General features: G+C 42.5%; 3 protein-coding genes across 3 annotated transcripts in view; 1 reads left to right on the forward strand and 2 right to left on the reverse strand.

Annotated features, from left to right (window-relative positions):
- Positions 1 to 1049: 1049 nt before the first annotated feature.
- LOC307034759 (galactose-specific lectin nattectin-like) lies at positions 1050 to 2507 on the reverse strand (the record flags this gene model as incomplete). The annotated part of the gene is made up of 6 exons (XM_079673641.1): positions 1050 to 1129; positions 1235 to 1343; positions 1501 to 1635; positions 1761 to 1840; positions 2077 to 2098; positions 2496 to 2507. The coding sequence occupies 6 exons, from the start codon at positions 2505 to 2507 to the stop codon at positions 1050 to 1052; spliced, it is 438 nt and encodes a 145-aa protein (XP_079529767.1).
- Positions 2508 to 18102: 15595 nt separating this feature from the next.
- Positions 18103 to 22857, reverse strand: LOC307034760 (uncharacterized protein; the record flags this gene model as incomplete). The annotated part of the gene is made up of 5 exons (XM_079673642.1): positions 18103 to 18741; positions 18880 to 18953; positions 19041 to 19360; positions 19808 to 19941; positions 22590 to 22857. The coding sequence occupies 5 exons, from the start codon at positions 22855 to 22857 to the stop codon at positions 18632 to 18634; spliced, it is 906 nt and encodes a 301-aa protein (XP_079529768.1). The 3' UTR covers positions 18103 to 18631.
- Positions 20079 to 25253, forward strand: part of LOC307036703 (uncharacterized protein) — a 57078-nt gene continuing 51903 nt past the window's right edge. The window contains exon 1 of the mRNA XM_079677240.1: positions 20079 to 20369. The gene's annotated coding sequence lies outside the window, so the exon portion shown is untranslated. The remainder of the gene's footprint in view (positions 20370 to 25253) is intronic.

Genomic DNA, 25253 nt, shown 5'->3' on the forward strand with positions numbered 1-25253 from the left:
TTTCACCTCTGTGGGACGAATAAAGGTATTCTGATTCTAATTCTGATTCAGCCCTCATGTAAAAATTATTTGCAAAAAGTATTGCATTGTGTGTTCTGATGGATTACTTGGAAAACTAATGTGTTTTTTGGCTTCAGCTGTTTTTATATTGACAAGACTTCTTTCTGCAGGTTGAAATAATTGAGAATGGTCCTACAGCTAAATCAGAGCATCTTTAGCAACATTCTGTTGTTCAACATTGTTAACAAATATGAACAGACATAAAATATTGAAATTGACCATTTACAATAGATTGTTCAACTTAGCTGTGAAATAAGGAAACCTGTAATGTTTCTCAAATTGATTTCAAAATAATTACATTTTTTTTTTGTATTACATTTTTTTTTTTATTAGAACGCTTTTACAGGTGCTCAAAGCGCTTTACAATTACACATGACACATATTAGACATGTAAGAGTCATTACTGTGGACATTACCCACGGGAACAAATGCGGGTAGAGTGTCTTGCCCAAGGGCACAACGGCCTTACGCAGTGGCGGCCGAGGCGAGATCCCAACTGGAGTTCATCAACGCCCCTTGATCTGATGACCAACGCTCTAACCCTGCGCCAAATATAAATAACTTTTCACTTTTGATGGGCTCTATTTTGGGTACACACTCTTTTCAATGCAGGGGTTTGATAATAGTGTATTTGTACTCTTTTAATCCTAATATTCCCAAAAAAGTAGGGGGTGATATTAAACAATAATTCACATTTCTTTTGAAGATTCTCAGGAAATGAGAAAATGACATCAGTACAATCACCAGTTAATGAAACAAGCAGAGGACATTGTTGCATTAGGTTTTTATTGCAGGACCTCTGTAAGCTTTGGTGTTGTAGTACAGAATGACAAATAACTATTACGTCAGACTGGTGTCATACAGAATTATCACTTAGCAGGATGCATACGTTTATTGATTAAAAGTTAAAGCCAATCAGAAGAGTCAATCAATCATTGAAACCTTGATGTCATCGAGGCCCTGACATCCTGAATGAAGACTTAACATCTTTATTCCAGGGGAGATGAGTCGGCAGAACAAACAAACGATTTCTTCCCAGAACACACAGAGTCGTTGACGTAGTCAGATTCTGCATGTTAAAAACAATCAAAAACAGCACAAGCACTTAATTAATGTATCAAGTAGACATTGTTAGTATGACTAAAGAGGATAAAGAACAATAATAGTCTTTTACCTCTAAAGTTAATCTCCATACACTTTTCCTTTTCTTGACCATTTGGCTCCCCCTTTGCCCAGCCGCTAAATTTAAAATTAGAGCCATCGCTCCACAGCCACACACCCTCCTGAAAGAAAAAGGATTATCAGTCAGTGTACGCATTTACACAAAAAAGTTTTTGCTTACTCTAAGGCTGAACCAGAGCAGACAATTGTGCAAATTCTCACAATGCCGTTTCACCTTTATTTAATTTAAACAAATTGACTAGCAGACATGAATCTCACCTTGACAGCATCATTGCCTCCAACCCAAGAAAGTTTATTTTTGCCTGTTGCCGTTTTCACTAACTGTCTGATGAATAGGTATTCAACTTGCGTTTGGATGGAAGCCAGATTACCACCCAGGGCAGTGCAAGATTTCTACGGAGGGGAAACAAAGTCAGTGAAAGTATGGACAGGCAAACAATCTTTTTCATCTGTTTCAGAGAATAAGCCAAGATTTAGTGTTCCAGTTACTGTATTATTGTTGTAATTGTATAAAGTACCTCAGCAATAGCCCATTCCTTTTCCTCATAGTTGAAGATGAAACAGCGAGAGCCAAGCAGAGACCAACCTTGGGGGCAACCTACAACACAATTGTAAAAAAAAACAGACTCAACAAAATACTAATGGGCCTTAGATTAGATATACTTTCTTTGCTACAGTTTATGGACATATATGCATTTTTGGTTTTCAAATGCACTTTTACTGTTGGTCTTAAACTGAGGAGTGCATTTCTCTATGCTTGAGCTCGTAAATATTAACTTAGAATGCAACCAAAGCAATGAAAACTTCAAATGCTGTCCAGTAGGATGTACCAACCTTGTCCTCTGGGACAACTTTCCTGTGAATGTAAAGAACGCATTATTAGGAATGAACAGATCCTGATTCATGGTTGAGCCTCAGATTGAAATCACTACAACAACACTAGAAGCATTGCCCAAAATGTCATTGTGCCAATTCAATCTTTACTTAAACTCCCTGCAGTATCTGTGTTCAAACGCACTTTGTGAATTTAAGCTATGGGGGTTGAACACGTTCTTATCATGAGACTTGAGTCCCCGTCCCAATTGATTATTATATCACTTTATATTGTCTCATTGTCAATTAAAAGACTACTACTGTGCAACCATTATGATAATATTTCAAAATACTAATGTTACAGGTGATGGAACAATGATATTATTTTTAAGTCATTACCACTGTATTATCCATAGCTAAGCATAACTTATATCACTTACATCTGCCTCCATCCTTATTCTACCGGTCAAACAAAGGAGCACAATGCAGTGGAAAACTGACGCCATCTATGTAAAGAACAGCGATGTTAACAAGTTACATTTAATATATTACAGAATTAGTTGACAACACTTTATAATTTTGTCATCTTTGACATATTACAAATATATATATATGAACACATGGACTATAGTCTTGTTTGACAGTTATTATTGTTAAAAGAAACTAAGAAACTGAACCTTTACCTTGCTGTGATGATCAGATGAAGTTGTACAGCTCTAGCAGTGTGATGAGTCGTGTAATGGTCTTGGAAGAGAAGCACTCTTTATATACCTTATCTAGAATATACAAACATTTGATTGTCATCACCTCATCTTTGGTGCCATTTCAAATATCACAAATTACATATTGACATATCCTGGATTATATATTTGACCTTTTCATAAAAAGGTTAAAATAAGTTGTCTACAATGTGCTGCACACAGCACATGGTGCAAATACAAACAAGGGTGTTAACTGTAGACTCAACTCGTGGACCAGGTTAACTGTTGCCTGAGTGAAAGTAATTGTGGGAAAGTTGGTAAGTTATCATTTGTTTGTACTGTACTAAACAGCCACAGAGTCGAACCCTAGCATCATTCTTTAAACAGCCTATAAGCTCTGCCTCACAGTGAGGGAATGGACTTTTTATTTAAATGCTAATATGTGAACCATGTGTGAAAGGCAAAAGAAAAATTGACATGTTGTCTTACAAACACTTGATTGTTTTCAATGGATTTCCTGCCATCTAGAAACAAATAGGGAAATATTATCTTTCACTTTTCTCATTTTACAACAATCAATTACAGTTGAGTTTTCACCATCCGCCACAGTGATGTTTGTGTTTGTATAAACGTTGTTGGTCTGTGTCAGTGTCATTATGATAAAATGTGATCCTAGAGACACCTTTCTATCGTCTTACTCCCCATCTACCCCTTATCATTATTGTTATGGAGACAAATGAAGATTATTATAATAACAATAATGATATGTCTCTGTGACAACAAAATGAAGGTAGTTATGTTGCGCGCACACACACACACACACACACTCACACACAAACACACACACACACCTTAAAGCAAGTATTGTTACTGCCACGCAGTATTGTCATCATGGAGGTATAAATAATACAGCAGTTGTAGAACAGGGGATTTTTTTGACGAGACTGTATTTTACTTTACTATAGCAGTTGTCTGCCTTTCCATTAGGGTTAGGATTTCTTTATAATTAGAAAGAAACAGTCTTATACAAATGTTGACTCAAAGGCTGTGCAAGCAGCAGTATTCCAAACACAAGATAGGAGCATGTCACCACTCCCAAAGTGACTGAAAGGTCATTACTGGCAGTAATATCAACACTGGTATTTATTTTACATTGTGCGTCTGTATGTCTAAACTTGACAAAATGTCCACCTTTGACACATCCTGTTTCAAAGAGGCGGTTTTAACTACTTTGCCAGGTGTATATATTTATGCAGACAGAGGCCGTTTCTCAATGTTGAGTGAACCTGCTGCAGAGCCACTATTTCAAGTATACTACGTCATCGAGTGGTGCCGAAGGACTGTTTAAATGCATGTTAAATACCCAGCATTCGGCGCCACTTGATGACGTAGTATACTTGATGACGTAGTATACTTGAAACAGTGGCTCTGCAGCAGGTTTACTAAACATTGAGAAACGGCCACATACTGTCACTTGGATAGCATTGCAACCATCATGCAAGATGCAGTGACAAAGCGTGACAAAATGTGTCAAAATCCGATAAAGGCTTACACCATTGCCCCCGTCCCCAACTTTACACCCCTGGCTTATTTATTCGTAATGGCTGGTTTGATCCAATCACGATCTGGAATCTAGTAAAGTAATAACATCAATGCTCCTTTATTAATTTCTTATAATTTGGAACATGTGTTTCATAATGTTCTTTTATACTATGTGTACTGAGCTTAATGTTTCAGGGAGCTGGTTTGTATTATTTTATATAAAGATACTTGTATTGGTTTGACTTGATTATACAAAAGGATACATTGAAGTAGAGCAAAGACCGTTTCCAACCATGACCAACTCCCTTCTGAGTTGGTTTGATTTTGTTGGACAATTGCCTCTTGAGTAGGGCTGCTCAATTAATCGTATTTTAATCGCAATTACGATTATGGCTTGCAACAATTACGAAAACAACGTAATCTAAATAAAACGATTATTTTTTTATTATTATGAATATATGTATTGGATTTTCAGTTGAATTATACTTAAAGTTCAGGGTAATCAACTATTAAATGTGATTATGATTTTTGCCAAAATCGAGCAGCCCTACCCTTGAGAGTGTTTGCTTTGCTGCAAAGTTGTCAAGGAGTGAACTCTGAGGCATGAACCCAATTGCACGACTCAAAACTCAGACTCGGATAGTGTTTCAAAATAAATACTTTACTGGGATTTGCACAGTAATGAAAACAAGGAAAACAAAACACTCTTTCGAGGAAAACTACAACAGTGATCAATAACATAGATCCGTGAAAAGTCCGTGAGGTAAGCAGGAACGTAGGTCATAGAGAGACAACGGGGAAGGTCTCGTGTAGAAAGCCAGACTTTTTGGCCTGGCTGGTATACAGGGGCTGGTCGGCGTTTTCGGTCTGCTGCTCTTTTAACCAGTTGTGAATTCCTGCAGAGGATATTCCTAGCCGCAGCCCACACGCGCCGACAAGGTCTGACCAGAGCGTGGGCAGACGGGAGCGTGACCTCTCTCTCCGTGGCTGGGAACAGTGGCGGCTGGTAGCCATAAACACAGTGAAACAGGGACAGGCCCGTGGCAGAAGTAGGGAGGATGTTGTGCGCATACTCAACCCAGGTGAGGTGCTCGCTCCAGGAGGATGGATTCTGGGACACCAGGCAGCGCAGGCAGGTCTCCAGTTCTTGATTTAGGCGCTCTGTCTGGCCGTTAGACTCCGGATGGTATCCAGACGAGAGACTGACCGTGGCACAGATGAGGCTGCAGAACTCCTTCCAGAAGCGTGACACAAACTGGGGGCCCCGGTCGGAGACAATATCCTTTGGGAAACCATGAAGCCGAAACACATTATGCATCATGACCTCAGCCGTTTCCTTAGCTGAGGGCATCTTGGTTCAGAGCAATGAAATGTGTCATTTTAGAAAACCGGTCTACTACCGTGAGAACTGTGGTTTTACCTCTAGAGAGGGGCAGGCCAGTGACGAAGTCCATGGAGATCTCTGACCAGGGTCTGTTGGGAATAGGGAGTGGCCTGTAGGAAAGGACAAATTCAAAACGGTTAAAAAACAAGGTCCACCTAGCCTGGCGGGAGTTCAGTCTTTTGGCTTTTCTTATATACTTCAGGTTTTTGTGATCGGTCCAGACCACAAAAGGATGCTCGACTCCCTCCAACCAATGCCTCGACTCTTCTAGTGCCAGCTTCACGGCCAGCAACTCACGGTTTCCCACGTCGTAATTTCTCTCTGCTGGGGAGAGCTTCCTGGACAGGAAAGCGCAGGGGTGAAGTTTGTTGTCCTTCTGTAGTCGCTGGGAGAGGACCGCTCCCACCCCTTCGTTGGAGGCATCCACTTCTACCACAAACTGACGAGTGGTGTCCGGCAGGGTGAGTATGGGAGCAGAGGTGAACATTCCTTTAAGCCGAGAAAAAGCCTCCTCAGCCGGAGGAGACCACAAAAAAGGCACTTGAGGGGACGTGAGGACATGAAGAGGGGCTGCAATAGCACTGAAACTCCGCACAAAACGTACGTAAAAATTTGCAAAGCCTAAAAACTGCTGCACTTTTTTACGAGAGTCAGGGGTAGGCCAACAAGCTACTGCTATAACCTTCTCTGGGTCCATCCTAACCTGACCTGGAGAAATGAGGAAGCCCAAAAAAGTGACTGTCTCTGCATGGAATTCGCAATTTTCTGCTTTGACAAACAACCTATTCTGGAGCAGCTCTTGTAGGAACTGGCGGACATGTTGTTTATGGATGTCAAGGTCAGGGGAGTAGATCAGAATGTCGTCAAGATAGACAAAAACGAAACGGTTCAGAAATTCCCTCAACACGTCGTTGATCATAGCCTGGAAAACAGCAGGGGCGTTTGATAATCCAAATGGCATTACAAGGTATTCATACTGGCCTGACGGGGTGTTAAAACCTGTCTTCCATTCATCGCCCTCCCTGATCCTGACCAAATGATAAGCGTTACGCAGGTCTAACTTGGTGAAAACCTTGGCATCCTGAAGCTGCTCAAATACTGACGAGATGAGAGGAAGGGGGTAGGCTTGGGCGGTATGACGGTATTACGGTATACCAGGGTATTTCGAAATACCGTCGGTATGATTTTCAATACCGTGACGTCACAGACTGTGCGCCAAATCACAGATGCGTTTCATTCTATTACACTGACACGGAGTTTTGACAGGGACGACATTGGTTGTAATGCACAGCACACGCCAGTAGAGGGCAGGGGAGGGCAGTCCGTCTTTCCCGCTCTCAGAGCTCAGCACAGAGCTGAGCTGAGCAAGATGGCGGCAGCATTTGCCGGCCCCGAACTCGGACAACTAGTAAAAAAGAAAAATGCCTCTGCGCCTGTTTGGGACTATTTTGGGTTTACTCGTCGCCAGTGACTTCATCCAGCACAACGAGAGACAGAGGCACTTCTTTGGGAATGTTTAAGACGGGGTGAGTGAGTGTTGACATTTTTTAATCCTATGCAACTGGTTGATGGTTTTGTAGTCGAGGTCGGACGGTTTTAAAAACGAAAGCATTTACGTGCTAAACATTCACGCGAGTAATCCAATGAATCAAATGGAAATAAGGTTTTTAACACATTCACGGAATAATATTGCCAAACTAGTTAGTGAATATAGCAAATTTTATTCAATAAGTCAAGTATTTACTCCCGGAAAATGTTTATGTATGATGATATATTGTTAACTTAGCTCACTATGGAAACAACGTCGGACATCTACAAACGCGTCCTGTATCCGATCTCAAAATGTGCCATTTGCACAATGTGTCATGTATGCAGCCCTTGTTTTGCACTTGCGCGCACGTCGCGGCACTTTGCGAGCGTCTACCGGCTCGGGCTGCATTTTACACCGAACATATAATATACCGTTCGAAACATCTATTTGCCGCCGAACGCCACCTCGCTCAAGTCGACCCGAGTCATACCGTCAGTGGCGGCTGGTGGAAAATATTTTTGGTGGGGCTGTTGATATAGTGAGTAAAAGATTTTTGGGGGGAGAAATGACCCCTTAAATTGGGACTGATACCGTCATATACCGTATACCACGGTATGATGTCAGCAAGGTATGAGAGTATGAAAAAAATGATGCCGCCCATGCCTAGAAGGGGGTACCGGTTTTTAACCGTAATGTCATTGAGAGGTGAGTAGTGTTAACTGTGTTCGTTATTCTCCCGACCAGGAGAGAAGCTTTAAAATAGGAGACTAAATGGAGTCTCTGTGAAAGTTCAATTGGGTACTTTAATTTAAAAAGGCGCGGTAGTGTTACAGACAGAATATTGTTCAGTCAGACAAACAGCTGTGATCTGGCCCTCCTCGATAGACAAGTTTACGCGCCAAAACACGGGTAGCACCATGACACTACACAAATGCACTTCATTTCCGCCGGAAGTCTTTTGCACAGCGTCTGTCGGTGTAAACCGATGTAAACAGTCAGACGGGCACTGGTGTAAACACAGCGATTTCGATGCTAACAGTGATGCTAGCTTGGGAACACGATTCTACTTCTTTGACTGGAGATGGCGTTACTCTCCCCCACCCGAATTCAGTGCAAAACTGGGAGGATAACATGACGACGTGGCCCAGCATAAAACCAAAATAAACTGCCTTATTTAGGTCATGCCCACAGGAGCCAACAGTTGTCTGTTGTTTACATAATGCACAATTTACATGATCTCTTTATGCTGTGCAATATATCATATGTGCCTGTACTGTTTGAGTGAAAATAAAGTTTGATGTAATTTCATTTCATTATTGCACTGTTATTGCATTATTGCATTTCATATGTTCCTTAGAGTGCTACAATTTCTTTTAACACAGTTCATCATTCATATTAAGCTCATACTGTACATAAATAACACTGAATGAATTAATTGTTGAGAGGAAACTAAAGAAATGGCTTCAACAAGAAAGATCACATGTTTAATCCTAACAGGTATTACAAATTAAAATATAAAAGCAGCCCACACAATTACATCACTATGAAAATATTCATATATAATATTAAAAAATACAATGCATGCAGTATTTGTTGTGTTTATCTGTATTTAATGAACAACATGGCTGGGTGCTGGGTGCTGGTTTGTGGTCGTAGCACTCTCTATCTAACCACTCGTTCAGGTGCTTTCTCGAGTGATTGCAACCAACTACCGCACACGTAGTTCCCGAACCACTTTTCTTCATGTTGTAATTGTTATATCCTCTTTGTCTCTGCGATATCAGTGCTTTGTCGGCACAACGGAGCTAGCTAGCAAAACAAACCCAGTCCGCCAAAACGGAAGTGCATTGCATCGAAGGGAGGAGTTCAGGATGTAGAGCGGAAACGGCTCAATAACTTGTGTATAGGGAAGAGAAGAGAATGGATCTCTCCTCCGGTGCTGTTTATATATCCTCTGCTGGCTCCTCCCCGCCAGCCGGCTCGCCTCGTCTCCAATGTCCGTTATTGCATTTAAACAGAGGATAGGTTCTTTTCACATTCAATATATGCTTAACACGCCGTTTCTCCTCATATTCTCTTTCATCACTTTTCATTTAACACATTCTAAACGCTGTAATCAATACTCTAAACAATACTTCTCGGCTCGTTTGGTTTCCGGTCATTCCGGATGTTGTCACATGCTACTCTCGTCTGTAAATAATGTATTCAAATAAACTGTACCTTCATTTAATATTCAGCATGGTAGTATCTCGACATCTATAGTTGTAGTGTTAAGTCAGTAGGCTTCGGTTTGCACCACTCTCTCATTTCGCTACTAAATTCACCTCTTCAGGAAATCGTATATTAGCCACATGCTAAATGCTAACCGGAGATGAAGGATTTTCAGAATAAAAGCTTAACTGCTTGTGCACAAGAATTTCTGGTTTTTCAGTATAAAAGAGCATTAAAACTGATGGCATGTTTAAACTACATTTCCCCATTAAAACATTGATTTTAATTTCTAACAGTCCCTCCTTACACACCTAAAAGGTGTGTATAATACTGAAATCAATGAGTTCTTCATCTGAACTTTGCATATTACATATTTCATATGAACAAACATACAATCAAATGGAATGGTTTTACAGCCGGCTTTACAAAAATACAAAATAAATTCTTGTCTGTGTTCAAACATAAAAGTTTTCCCTTGTGCATAACTTCTAGTGTTTACATTCAATATCATTCTTCAAAATAGCAGCAATGGCTTGGTATCAGAACATTTCTTCCTCCCTCCTTTCACAGAAACCGTTCTCATACCACGCTCAGTGTTAAGGCACTTGTTTTTACAAAGTGAAAAGAAATAAACCATTTTAGAATAGCAATAAAATAGACCATCTTGGTATAGTATAAAATAAATTGAAAATAAAAATACACTATCTTGGAATAGTATAAAATAAATTGAAATGGATTCACTCCATTTTAGCATTTTATTTTGCTCACTTCTTCACATGATTTCATAATGTAAAGAATCACATCAGCTGGACATTCATTGATCAATCTCATCTCCGGACATCCATATCATTTAAACTAACTCATCATTGTCATCAACATCTGAATACGGGGGTGGGTCGTCTTGTTCTGCTAGCATTTGTAATTATCTCCTCATGAGAAATGTACCCTCCCTCCTTTCATACCATTTAAGGTATGAAAGTAATATGTTCTCTAGAAGGGGCCGTCGTGATCAATCGGTACGTTCTACTCTGGGGTACGGCATTCTAGACAGTCATTTCTGGGAGAAGATTTTGGTCAGTTACAACAGTTGTAGAGTTTCATCACTTAAAAGTTCCTTCTCATTACTGGTGGTCTGTTCTAATGCAGTGATAAAGTCCCTGAAATGGTGTGAGAACCAGTGGAATATCAATAACTCATTATACTAATTTATTTTCAATTCTTGTCTACTTAAATAGCTATGCTAACCCCTGTAACAGAACCTTGGGTGCTAGAGCATGTGATAATTACTCCCTCCTTTAACAAGAACTTTAAAAACAGAAGTCATTTCATTAATGGTTTGCAGTTCAATTCAGGAATTTACACCTATGGCAGATATGTTTCTCCTTTAAATAACATCTCTAAAAGTCAGGTCATCACTGATTGAATGGATGACCTTTAGGAGCTGGTGGCGCTTGTCTTTTAAAACTCATACTCTGGTGCCGTGCGCTCCCTCTGAAGCTGCAAGTAAGATTTAAAACATCTGCAGGGTGGGTCGAGCGACCCCTTCTCCCTGAACGATATTTGTTGTAAAATATGCACCATCACAATGAGTGATCCAAGGCCCCCCATGTATTACTCCCAATTATATTAGTTTTTTTAAATTAAAATGTGCAATCTCTCTTTTGTCTTTTTAAAACTCTACATCTTGGACAAAAAACAACTGTTATTTCCACCTTAATCTTCCCTCCTGAGGTAATAACCATGCTACAATGGAGAAATCAATACTCTAGATTGGAATACTATCTTTGGCTTGGTACTAGCTCTACCTTTAACATTTTCCATACAAATAAAGTAACAAATTCAATCTTACCCACATTCACACATGAATAAAAAAAAACTCTTAAAGAATAATTTGTTCATATGATGAAAAGATTGAATAATATGTTCTACCCTCAGTGTGTTTTTAGGGTTATTTAATAGTTTCCTCTTTCTTTCTTTATAAATTCACCAATTGATTAATTCATGGCTAATAAATATTTTTCTTTACGTATTTCTCGTTGGTGAATAAGTGTGTTTATGTGTAAACTCACTCACTCCCATTTTCCTTCTCTCCCCCTCTGGTTGTCAAGCCACGACCCCCTCACGTTCTGCCGGACCATGCCAACTCCTCCGTCTTGTCCTCTTCTCCGTCCACCTTCTCCTCAGTCCATCTGCGCTTGGACCCTTCCGCTGTAACTCTTTTCAGTGTCCCATTTGCTTTGCTTTTCATCTCCTCCTTTACAGTCTCTACTTTGTTGCATGGAGGGCGTATTCTGCTCTCATGTCCCACACTCTGCTCTTGTGTCCAAATCTTGTGGCTCAGCTTGGAACTTCATGTCCTGTGGGGGACCGATGAGAGTGTGCCTTTTTATGTCACCTGTAGTTCTGGATTCCTCAGGTGGAGATGGTTCTGGATAAAGTCTTGTCATTGTTGGTTCAGCTCTGCTTCTCTGTCTGTTCGATGGAGGAGGAGGAGTCTTCCGTGGTGAGGTCTTTTGTCTGCTTGGAAGTTGGGGTCGTAGCGTTCTGACAGGCGGAGAGATAGAGAGAGAGAGATCTCGGGACGCATTATCTATAGTTAACACACTGAGGTAAAATAAATCCAATCTTTCCCACTCTATTTTCCTAACCATACTATCTTTCTTTGATGTTAAATGTCATCTAAGCCCAGTTAATGTTTTCTAATAATTGTACCATATCCCTAAACATTGTTTTCACCCACTGTAACATGTTTACTCCAATTAACTTTCAGGAAACCACTTTCTTCCATACATTTAAATACCTAGATGCTTCAAGCACCACATATTTCACACACTATAAAGGAACGTCTCCATATTTTCTCCATCACTTTAAATCTCACTGTTATTTAGAACATAACTAACTTTGGTGACTGGACATATCTGCAATGTCGCCACTGTCTGCTAGGAAATTTTGTTCATAGAGTTTGTACGTACAAAGCTGTACTTTTGGGTTAGTAGCCTGTGTACTCTTATCCCTAGGGGACCCCACAATTGGTTTGGCTTTGTTCTCGTCATCATCTCTATTTTAAACCTGGTTGTGTCCGTTACAGAATTTAAATAATGAGTCCAAAAATAACATACAAAAAAATTGGACTCTTTTTCAGATGTAAAACAAAAAAATAGGTTTTCACATTAATGTACAATCTATAAAAATCTATAGACAATTTGTCTTTTGAGCTGTTTCTATCTTTATCTTATTTCTATTTATTGTTTTGTTCCAGCTCTGCCAAATCAGTCCTAACTCCCAATAATGTTCTGGAAGTCGCCAGTGAAGGGTGACAATGTGTGAGGTGGTGTCAATTTGCTCCTTTTTCTTTACCTTTAAACCGGAGCGCGTGTGAAGTTTGTTACAACCTTTCACGCTTCCGTCCACCGGGGATGAGCCCACTGTCTTTTGTGAACTTTCACCCTCACCCAATCACCTGGCCGAACAGGAGTCTCTTCTGGTGTCTCGTCTGGTATCTCTGTAGTTTTCCTAGCCTGCTGTGTAGACAAAACTTGCATAATATTACTCAGAGTTCTGACATATTCATCCACTTCTATTTGTCTAATATCTAAAACTGGACCACTCCCTCCTTGGAGAAGGCCCAAGCTTTGGCATACCTCTTGTTGTTTTATGACCTATTGTTGACTACATGTTATTATTTATTAACTACGTCACTGAAATCAACATATCTGTATAATCATGACACTCCCTCCTTTGAGCATAAAGTGCTCAATTAATATTGCAATGATTACCCTATTCTGAACAGGACATGTAAAACCCATAACGTTGCATTAAATAAATATAACTTCTCCGTGTACCCACAAGGCGTACAAAAATATCATATGATGTATGGCTTTCTGATGGCATAAATGCATATTCACAAAACATTTCCCATTAGCACTTCTAATAGTTTACTTGTTTCAATAATGGCTTTGTTTCAATAATGGCTTTTGTCATGGCATTATGCATCATCGTTGCTGCGAAAAACAATACCCCTGGTGTCGCTAATGCGTCTCAATAACTCTAGGATTAGAGGATTGGTTGACACTGCTGAACTAACATATGATAAAATAATCTGTCTCCAAACTGGAGGGAAAATATGAACTATTCTCACAGAGGGTGACCTGCATGAAGGGCTGGTGCTCCTCACTCATAATGAGATATTGCCTTACGCACTACACTATAAATCAGTAAAGTTACTCAAGAATAAATAAATAAAGACTGATTCTTGAAACTGTTGTAAAAACCCTACAACTTCTTCATCAGTGTTATGTTATTTAATCTGCGGCTCATGCCTTAAAACAGATACTTCAGACCGATTATAAAATTGTGTTTATGAGAAAAATGTAATCTGACTCCATAAATCACATAATTGTTTGATTAAAAACTGCACTTCTGGCTAAGAATAAATGAAGTTCCCCTTTAAACACAGCCCCGGTCTTCTGACGGGGTCTATCTATGTACTGGCTGGAAAATGTTGGGCCAGTCTCTGTCGCTCCGTCACATCTTGACCTCACTAGTTGTGTGGACACAATAGTTTTCTGTGTGGGGGAACAACATCACTTGTAATCTGTATCCTTCTCATAATTACAAAAATAGTCTGCTAAATGTTCTACTCTGCTACTTCTAATTGGTGGATGCTCTGTGTAAATGCAAATTCAAAGCAAAAGGAGCAAATTGAATTTGCATTTCACGAAATGGCGATTGCCCTGTCTTTGTTTTTCCACATGTGGGGTGTAAACAAGATGGCACCCGATTATTTCGCACTCTGACCTGTAGACAAAGAGATTTGTCCATGCGGCTCTCAGGTGGGAGTTTAAACAATGGCGAAGTGATCTTTAAAGGAACCGTAACAAAGTAAACCACTGGTGTGGTATTATAAACCCTGAAATCCAAGCCAAAAAAACACTTAGTTTAAAATAACAACATTTCTATCTAGCTTACTATGAAAAAAATGGGCTTTATCTTATTGATATCATCACTTAAAGTTAGGAACCCTTACGCACTAGCTATAAACCTGTTCACGTAATATTTGACTTTATAGTCGACTATGGGCTTTATCTTATTAATATCATCACTTAAAGTTAGGAACCCTTACGCACTAGCTATAAACCTGTTCACGTAATATTTGACTTTATAGTCGACTATGGTTAACTGTTGCTATTTGGACACGCCAAACTGGGACTAATATGGAGACCTATCAGCCACTGATAATAGACCGTCGTCTTATTACTGCACTGCTGCTGTAACTCCGATTACCGTAACCCACCCGCAATATCTTTTTTTAAACAGAACAGTTTTAACCACTGATTAAGGCTTAGACCTTAACCAAGCCTTTCTTGAAAAGGACTTTCTTTAAAGCACTGACTTCGGTCTTAACCCTTAGTTGATTCACTATGCCCCGCTGGTTTTCACTTACTCGGCCCTTAACCGATTCGCTATGTCTCCAGATCTTAACAAAAAATCGTTAAATGGGCTATATACCCTTACGTGATAGGCTAAATAACTATTAACGTAACAAGAGACACCCATGTGAAAGCAGCAAGGCACCTATCCGAAGTACAATGTCCACACACTATATATTTAAAATTCAACACCCACACGTGGTTAATAGCATGCAGGGTTAATGGAACAAAAGAAAGTGTGAACTCACCCTGCTTGTGACAAAACAACGCCTCGTGGTTTTAGAGTGATTATTTTATCAATTTGGGTTGTTTTAACATTAAAATGCACAGCTATTTTCAGGATCAGCCGGCTGCCATCAAACACACAAATCTAACTTTGCCTAGTTTAACTAGTGAAGAATCTTTGTCATAACAGGCATCTTCTTACCGATTGATTTGAGCTCTTGTGTGTCGAATGGCTGCAAGCGTCTCCAGGAAACAGCCGGTTGGTTTTCTCTCCTCGGTCAGCGAGATCACGTCAGGGAACTCACCAGATTGTTAACTGTGTTCGTTATTCTCCCGACCAGGAGAGAAGCTTTAAAATAGGAGACTAAATGGAGTCTCTGTGAAAGTTCAATTGGGTACTTTAATTTAAAAAGGCGCGGTAGTGTTACAGACAGAATATTGTTCAGTCAGACAAACAGCTGTGATCTGGCCCTCCTCGATAGGGAAGAGAAGAGAATGGATCTCTCCTCCGGTGCTGTTTATATATCCTCTGCTGGCTCCTCCCCGCCAGCCGGCTCGCCTCGTCTCCAATGTCCGTTATTGCATTTAAACAGAGGATAGGTTCTTTTCACATTCAATATATGCTTAACACGCCGTTTCTCCTCATATTCTCTTTCATCACTTTTCATTTAACACATTCTAAACGCTGTAATCAATACTCTAAACAATACTTCTCGGCTCGTTTGGTTTCCGGTCATTCCGGATGTTGTCACATGCTACTCTCGTCTGTAAATAATGTATTCAAATAAACTGTACCTTCATTTAATATTCAGCATGGTAGTATCTCGACATCTATAGTTGTAGTGTTAAGTCAGTAGGCTTCGGTTTGCACCACTCTCTCATTTCGCTACTAAATTCACCTCTTCAGGAAATCGTATATTAGCCACATGCTAAATGCTAACCGGAGATGAAGGATTTTCAGAATAAAAGCTTAACTGCTTGTGCACAAGAATTTCTGTTTTTTCAGTATAAAAGAGCATTAAAACTGATGGCATGTTTAAACTACATTTCCCCATTAAAACATTGATTTTAATTTCTAACAGTAGTCAATACATGGCCTAAGAGACCCATCCTTTTTGCCAACAAAAAAAACCCCCGCTCCTGCTGCTGATGATGAAGGGCGAATAAGGCCTGTTTTGAGGGAGGCATCAATATAGTCCTTCATGTCCTCTTTCTCAGGTCCTAAAATAGCGTATAGTCGACCCTTAGGAATTGGAGACCCAGCAACCAGGTCAATAGCACAGTCATAGGGGCGGTGAGGAGGAAGAGTCAGAGCCTTGGATTTACTGAATACTTCACTTAAATCGTGGTAGCAGGAAGGGACTGAAAGTACATCAGGAAAATATATTTTCTGGGATAGTTCCCTGCCTAACACTCCCAGTGTTACCTCTCCTGTCAATATCCGCTACCTGCTTAACAGTGATCTATGCAATTCTTTCCCCACCCCTCCACCCTCCCAGATTGCCAATCTATGTGAGGGTTATGAAGTTTCAACCAGGGAAACCCCAAAATGAGTGGAGGTTGGGCTGAGTTAAATAAGTGAAATGACATTGTCTCGTGATGGTTATCATTACATCTTATTTCTAAAGGCTCTGTTTGGTGAGTCACTTTAAACAACAGCCGCCCATCGAGAGCACTCGCTTCAAGAGGCTGGGGTAGAGGTTTAGTTTTTATGTCCCATTTTTTAACTAAACCCCAATCCATAAGACTTTCGTCTGCCCCTGAGTCAATGAGAGCACCCCGAGTAACCACATTGTCTCTGATTTTTACCTGGATGCGGGTCAGGGTGCGAGGAGGAAAGTCAGAGGAAGAGATCCGGCTCACCAACGTACTCCTCTTTATTGGTGGGCCTCCTCTTTTACTGTACAAGCCGCTTGTGGATGTCCGTGCTGCCCGCAGTAGAAGCACAGACCCTCCTTTAATCGACGCTGACGTTCTGCCATCGAAAGTTTGGCGCGGCCCAACTGCCTTGGCTCCTCCACGGAGCCAGGGGGTGCTGTTGTCCGGAACGCAGGTGGTGAGGGGTGACGGGGCCTCCAAGAAGAAGTAGTATCCAGTGGCGAGCGCCTCCTCCGGAGAGGCGGATCAAACGCATCCTTGGGTTTATTCCTTCTCCTCTCCGTCAAACGATTGTCTATCCTTATTGCCATGGATATGACAGAGTCCAAGTCAGCGGGCAGATCGAGAGGCGCCAGCTGGTCTTGTAGAGGATCCGAGAGACTGCTGAGAAAAGCGTCAAACAATGCAGCGGCGTTCCAGCCGCTGTCGGCTGCCATAGTCCGGAACTCGATGGCGTAGTCAGTCACACTCCGCTGATGTTGTCGCAGCTTGATCAGAGCCCGAGCTGCTTCCCTGCCCGGCGTGGTTTGATCGAAGATCTTTCTCATAGTGTCTATGAAGTTTTCCAGAGACCCGCAGATGGGGGAGCCTCGGGACCACTCTGCCGTAGCCGACGCTGCTGCTCGGCCGGAGAGATGGGAGATCATGAAAGCCACTTTGGAACTGTCCGTGGGAAAAGCAGCCGGTTGGTGGTGATAGTGTAGCTCACACTGCACGATGAACGGCCGGCAGCGTTCCGAGTCTCCGCCGGAGTACTTTTCGGGTGGAGCCAGACGCATGGAAGTACTGTGCGGCTCAGTAGCCCGGTTGGGAGCGGATCCGGTCGCCGCTGGAACCGGAAGAGTCGTAGGAGGAGAAACAGCCAGCAGTTGAGTGAGCACACGCTGAACCTCTGCTGCCAGTAGATTTACTTGGGTCGTCACCGATGTTTGTAGTTCTCGATGGCTGTTGGTTAGATTCATCACTCCCTGCTGCATGGTGGCCATATGCTCCTCTTGTTGCCCAAGACGTTGGCCCTGAAAGCGGATGGCGTTCTTAATCTGATCTGAGACCGCTGAGTTCATTTTGATGGTCAGTTCGTACTGTCAAGGAGTGAACTCTGAGGCATGAACCCAATTGCACGACTCAAAACTCAGACTCGGATAGTGTTTCAAAATAAATACTTTACTGGGATTTGCACAGTAATGAAAACAAGGAAAACAAAACACTCTTTCGAGGAAAACTACAACAGTGATCAATAACATAGATCCGTGAGAAGTCCGTGAGGTAAGCAGGAACGTAGGTCATAGAGAGACAACGGGGAAGGTCTCGTGTAGAAAGCCAGACTTTTTGGCCTGGCTTGTATACAGGGGCTGGTCGGCGTTTTCGGTCTGCTGCTCTTTTAACCAGTTGTGAATTCCTGCAGAGGATCTTCCTAGCCGCAGCCCACACGCGCCGACAAGGTCTGACCAGAGCGTGGGCAGACGGGAGCGTGACCTCTCTCTCCGTGGCTGGGAACAGTGGCGGCTGGTAGCCATAAACACAGTGAAACAGGGACAGGCCCGTGGCAGAAGTAGGGAGGATGTTGTGCGCATACTCAACCCAGGTGAGGTGCTCGCTCCAGGAGGATGGATTCTGGGACACCAGGCAGCGCAGGCAGGTCTCCAGTTCTTGATTTAGGCGCTCTGTCTGGCCGTTAGACTCCGGATGGTATCCAGACGAGAGACTGACCGTGGCACAGATGAGGCTGCAGAACTCCTTCCAGAAGCGTGACACAAACTGGGGGCCCCGGTCGGAGACAATATCCTTTGGGAAACCATGAAGCCGAAACACATTATGCATCATGACCTCAGCCGTTTCCTTAGCTGAGGGCATCTTGGTTCAGAGCAATGAAATGTGTCATTTTAGAAAACCGGTCTACTACCGTGAGAACTGTGGTTTTACCTCTAGAGAGGGGCAGGCCAGTGACGAAGTCCATGGAGATCTCTGACCAGGGTCTGTTGGGAATAGGGAGTGGCCTGTAGGAAAGAACAAATTCAAAACGGTTAAAAAACAAGGTCCACCTAGCCTGGCGGGAGTTCAGTCTTTTGGCTTTTCTTATATACTTCAGGTTTTTGTGATCGGTCCAGACCACAAAAGGATGCTCGACTCCCTCCAACCAATGCCTCGACTCTTCTAGTGCCAGCTTCACGGCCAGCAACTCACGGTTTCCCACGTCGTAATTTCTCTCTGCTGGGGAGAGCTTCCTGGACAGGAAAGCGCAGGGGTGAAGTTTGTTGTCCTTCTGTAGTCGCTGGGAGAGGACCGCTCCCACCCCTTCGTTGGAGGCATCCACTTCTACCACAAATTGACGAGTGGTGTCCGGCAGGGTGAGTATGGGAGCAGAGGTGAACATTCCTTTAAGCCGAGAAAAAGCCTCCTCAGCCTGAGGAGACCACAAAAAAGGCAGTTGAGGGGACGTGAGGACATGAAGAGGGGCTGCAATAGCACTGAAACTCCGCACAAAACGTAGGTAAAAATTTGCAAAGCCTAAAAACTGCTGCACTTTTTTACGAGAGTCAGGGGTAGGCCAACAAGCTACTGCTATAACCTTCTCTGGGTCCATCCTAACCTGAACTGGAGAAATGAGGAAGCCCAAAAAAGTGACTGTCTCTGCATGGAATTCGCAATTTTCTGCTTTGACAAACAACCTATTCTGGAGCAGCTCTTGTAGGAACTGGCGGACATGTTGTTTATGGATGTCAAGGTCAGGGGAGTAGATCAGAATGTCGTCAAGATAGACAAAAACGAAACGGTTAAGAAATTCCCTCAACACGTCGTTGATCATAGCCTGGAAAACAGCAGGGGCGTTTGATAATCCAAATGGCATTACAAGGTATTCATACTGGCCTGACGGGGTGTTAAAACCTGTCTTCCATTCATCGCCCTCCCTGATCCTGACCAAATGATAAGCGTTACGCAGGTCTAACTTGGTGAAAACCTTGGCATCCTGAAGCTGCTCAAATACTGACGAGATGAGAGGAAGGGGGTAGGCTTGGGCGGTATGACGGTATTACGGTATACCAGGGTATTTCGAAATACCGTCGGTATGATTTTCAATACCGTGACGTCACAGACTGTGCGCCAAATCACAGATGCGTTTCATTCTATTACACTGACAGGGAGTTTTGACAGGGACGACATTGGTTGTAATGCACAGCACGCGCCAGTAGAGGGCAGGGGAGGGCAGTCCGTCTTTCCCGCTCTCAGAGCTCAGCACAGAGCTGAGCTGAGCAAGATGGCGGCAGCATTTGCCGGCCCCGAACTCGGACAACTAGTAAAAAAGAAAAATGCCTCTGCGCCTGTTTGGGACTATTTTGGGTTTACTCGTCGCCAGTGACTTCATCCAGCACAACGAGAGACAGAGGCACTTCTTTGGGAATGTTTAAGACGGGGTGAGTGAGTGTTGACATTTTTTAATCCTTTGCAACTGGTTGATGGTTTTGTAGTCGAGGTCGGACGGTTTTAAAAACGAAAGCATTTACGTGCTAAACATTCACGCGAGTAATCCAATGAATCAAATGGAAATAAGGTTTTTAACACATTCACGGAATAATATTGCCAAACTAGTTAGTGAATATAGCAAATTTTATTCAATAAGTCAAGTATTTACTCCCGGAAAATGTTTATGTATGATGATATATTGTTAACTTAGCTCACTATGGAAACAACGTCGGACATCTACAAACGCGTCCTGTATCCGATCTCAAAATGTGCCATTTGCACAATGTGTCATGTATGCAGCCCTTGTTTTGCACTTGCGCGCACGTCGCGGCACTTTGCGAGCGTCTACCGGCTCGGGCTGCATTTTACACCGAACATATAATATACCGTTCGAAACATCTATTTGCCGCCGAACGCCACCTCGCTCAAGTCGACCCGAGTCATACCGTCAGTGGCGGCTGGTGGAAAATATTTTTGGTGGGGCTGTTGATATCGTGAGTAAAAGATTTTTTGGGGGAGAAATGACCCCTTAAATTGGGACTGATACCATCATATACCGTATACCACGGTATGATGTCAGCAAGGTATGACAGTATGAAAAAAATGATGCCGCCCATGCCTAGAAGGGGGTACCGGTTTTTAACCGTAATGTCATTGAGAGGTGAGTAGTCAATACATGGCCTAAGAGACCCATCCTTTTTGCCAACAAAAAAAAACCCCGCTCCTGCTGCTGATGATGAAGGGCGAATAAGGCCTGTTTTGAGGGAGGCATCAATATAGTCCTTCATGTCCTCTTTCTCAGGTCCTAAAATAGCGTATAGTCGACCCTTAGGAATTGGAGACCCAGCAACCAGGTCAATAGCACAGTCATAGGGGCGGTGAGGAGGAAGAGTCAGAGCCTTGGATTTACTGAATACTTCACTTAAATCGTGGTAGCAGGAAGGGACTGAAAGTACATCAGGAAAATATATTTTTTGGGATAGTTCCCTGCCTAACACTCCCAGTGTTACCTCTCCTGTCAATATCCGCTACCTGCTTAACAGTGATCTATGCAATTCTTTCCCCACCCCTCCACCCTCCCAGATTGCCAATCTATGTGAGGGTTATGAAGTTTCAACCAGGGAAACCCCAAAATGAGTGGAGGTTGGGCTGAGTTAAATAAGTGAAATGACATTGTCTCGTGATGGTTATCATTACATCTTATTTCTAAAGGCTCTGTTTGGTGAGTCACTTTAAACAACAGCCGCCCATCGAGAGCACTCGCTTCAAGAGGCTGGGGTAGAGGTTTAGTTTTTATGTCCCATTTTTTAACTAAACCCCAATCCATAAGACTTTCGTCTGCCCCTGAGTCAATGAGAGCACCCCGAGTAACCACATTGTCTCTGATTTTTACCTGGATACGGGTCAGGGTGCGAGGAGGAAAGTCAGAGGAAGAGATCCGGCTCACCAACGTACTCCTCTTTATTGGTGGGCCTCCTCTTTTACTGTACAAGCCGCTTGTGGATGTCCGTGCTGCCCGCAGTAGAAGCACAGACCCTCCTTTAATCGACGCTGACGTTCTGCCATCGAAAGTTTGGCGCGGCCCAACTGCCTTGGCTCCTCCACGGAGCCAGGGGGTGCTGTTGTCCGGAACGCAGGTGGTGAGGGGTGACGGGGCCTCCAAGAAGAAGTAGTATCCAGTGGCGAGCGCCTCCTCCGGAGAGGCGGATCAACCGCATCCTTGGGTTTATTCCTTCTCCTCTCCGTCAAACGATTGTCTATCCTTATTGCCATGGATATGACAGAGTCCAAGTCAGCGGGCAGATCGAGAGGCGCCAGCTGGTCTTGTAGAGGATCCGAGAGACTGCTGAGAAAAGCGTCAAACAATGCAGCGGCGTTCCAGCCGCTGTCGGCTGCCATAGTCCGGAACTCGATGGCGTAGTCAGTCACACTCCGCTGATGTTGTCGCAGCTTGATCAGAGCCCGAGCTGCTTCCCTGCCCGGCGTGGTTTGATCGAAGATCTTTCTCATAGTGTCTATGAAGTTTTCCAGAGACCCGCAGATGGGGGAGCCTCGGGACCACTCTGCCGTAGCCGACGCTGCTGCTCGGCCGGAGAGATGGGAGATCATGAAAGCCACTTTGGAACTGTCTGTGGGAAAAGCAGCCGGTTGGTGGTGATAGTGTAGCTCACACTGCACGATGAACGGCCGGCAGCGTTCCGAGTCTCCGCCGGAGTACTTTTCGGGTGGAGCCAGACGCATGGAAGTACTGTGCGGCTCAGTAGCCCGGTTGGGAGCGGATCCGGTCGCCGCTGGAACCGGAAGAGTCGTAGGAGGAGAAACAGCCAGCAGTTGAGTGAGCACACGCTGAACCTCTGCTGCCAGTAGATTTACTTGGGTCGTCACCGATGTTTGTAGTTCTCGATGGCTGTTGGTTAGATTCATCACTCCCTGCTGCATGGTGGCCATATGCTCCTCTTGTTGCCCAAGACGTTGGCCCTGAAAGCGGATGGCGTTCTTAATCTGATCTGAGACGGCTGAGTTCATTTTGATGGTCAGTTCGTACTGTCAAGGAGTGAACTCTGAGGCATGAACTCAATTGCACGACTCAAAACTCAGACTCGGATAGTGTTTCAAAATAAATACTTTACTGGGATTTGCACAGTAATGAAAACAAGGAAAACAAAACACTCTTTCGAGGAAAACTACAACAGTGATCAATAACATAGATCCGTGAGAAGTCCGTGAGGTAAGCAGGAACGTAGGTCATAGAGAGACAACAAACTGACAATGAACAGGAGGGAGCTAACACCATATATACACAGGTAAAGGGGACACAAGTGGAAACAATCAGGGCGGGGAAAATAATCAAGGACGCAGGAGACAGAAGGGGGCGGGGAGCGTGGAGGCCTGAAATGAGATGGAGAATTAATTAAGGGAATAAACATAAAGCACAGGACAAAGGGACATGACAAAACTAACATAAAGAATAAACTTTCACTATAAGTTTCTTAGACATGACAAAAGTTTAGTAAAGTGTTGGCTAAAAAGCACTCAGGACGTACCATAGCTGTTTTCTGAGGGACCCCTTTAATTCTTTCTTTCGTTCAAATATGAATCAACATTCTGTTACTGCATTTTCTTTAATTTAAATGAATGTTAGTTAAAGAAAGCAAGTTCAGTGGAGACCCAACCAATGCTCTTCAGCAGAAGACAAAAGAAAAGGCATGACATCAAATCAAAGGCCAGATATATGTACCGGTACAATTTCTGACAAGCTACACACCCAACACTCCAAATGTTCTCAATATACGCGAGGCAGCTATCATGTACATAGAAATGCGCTGTTACAGTAAGAGACAGTTTATTCCTAGCTAAAGCTATTTATTTTACAATGTTTATTTACATAGCATCATTTTCTAAAAGTAAAATCGCACAATTAACAACTTTTGTAGCAGGTAATTGTGGCTTCAGCTGGAACACTGTCAGCAGGCGGTCAGGTTGAATTATTGTAAGATTTTGGAGAGTTTGTGTCAAAAAACAATTTCCCAATTGTTTCTCCGCCATAGCCAATACATATGATTTCAATCAGGAGAGACTTAGTTCGTAGTTGATAACATATGTATTGCTGTGTGAACAATAATGTTTTGGAAATTAGACCCCATCATACTGTGATGAATTAAGGGGGACGAGAAGCCGACTAGAAAAGAGAAACCCCCCGGGGTCTAGACACTGGTGGTGGTAAAGTAAGGGAAGGGAAATACAAATCCGGAGTGATGAGGGTTCTTCTGGGCTAGCCTGCCTTGGATCTGATGAAACTGGAGGTGAAGGAGGTGGAGGAGGGTTGCATCAATTCTCCTGAAGTCCTTGCTTATTGAGAGAAAGGGCGAGTGAGTGAGAGAGAATTGTGAATGAGAGCGTGGGAACCAGTCTTCCTGAAAGAACTTGGGCTGAGCTTCATTTAGTGATCTTTTGCACCTTTTGTAAGTGGGAGAATATCTCGGTTTATTTTTGCCTTATATAAATGTATTCTGTACACAACTTTAAACTGAAAAAGAGAATGACTGATATAATCCCAGATATCCACGGTCAGGGGTTGACCCAGATCTGGTTCATAGGCTGTTTCTAATAGTGCTCAACAAGGGAAAGTCTTAAAATTGGATGATGAAAATGGAAAAAGTAACTTCATCTAATTGAGTAAGGGTGAGAAGTAAGGGTTTAAAGGGTAGCAATTTTGCAAAGTAAGCATACAAATCAGTCACTAGAGTCATCATTAAAGTAACCACTAAGGGGATTATTAACACCCTCAGTAGTGTGATCCAAATGGTAACAGTGAGGGTGTGCCAAAGCCACAGTCAAAACACATTATAGGAACATATTTCCACACACAAGTTGACTTAAATTAATTAAATAAATAGTTACATGATTTCCACACACAAGTTGACTTAAATTAATTAAATAAATAGTTACATGTTGTGACAGTAACACTGAAATGTCATCCCCCTTCTGTATGCTGATACGTCATCAGCTCGGCAAATGTTTTTTGTCATGAATTGCATTTCAAATGTTTGCTCTGCTAATAGAAAATGCTGCTGCATATCAAATCAAGTGCTTCATAAACTGCCAGACACCAGCCAGCACTGAGAAAACTGAGTGACACTCAGGTAGGAGTAGGTGAAGTGAGTCAGATTAATCTTTAGAAATGTTGTACTATTAATTTTAACCTATTATTTATCAAATCGTAATACATTTCTAGGAAAGGGCATAATTAATAACAGAAATCGTTTCATTTATCAATATTTGTATACTTTTTTTTCATAATATTGCATTCTCATTACATATGCATTTGTATTTAT

This window comes from Notothenia rossii, assembly GCF_949606895.1.
Source record: "Notothenia rossii genome assembly, chromosome: 4".
Taxonomy (NCBI): domain Eukaryota; kingdom Metazoa; phylum Chordata; class Actinopteri; order Perciformes; family Nototheniidae; genus Notothenia; species Notothenia rossii.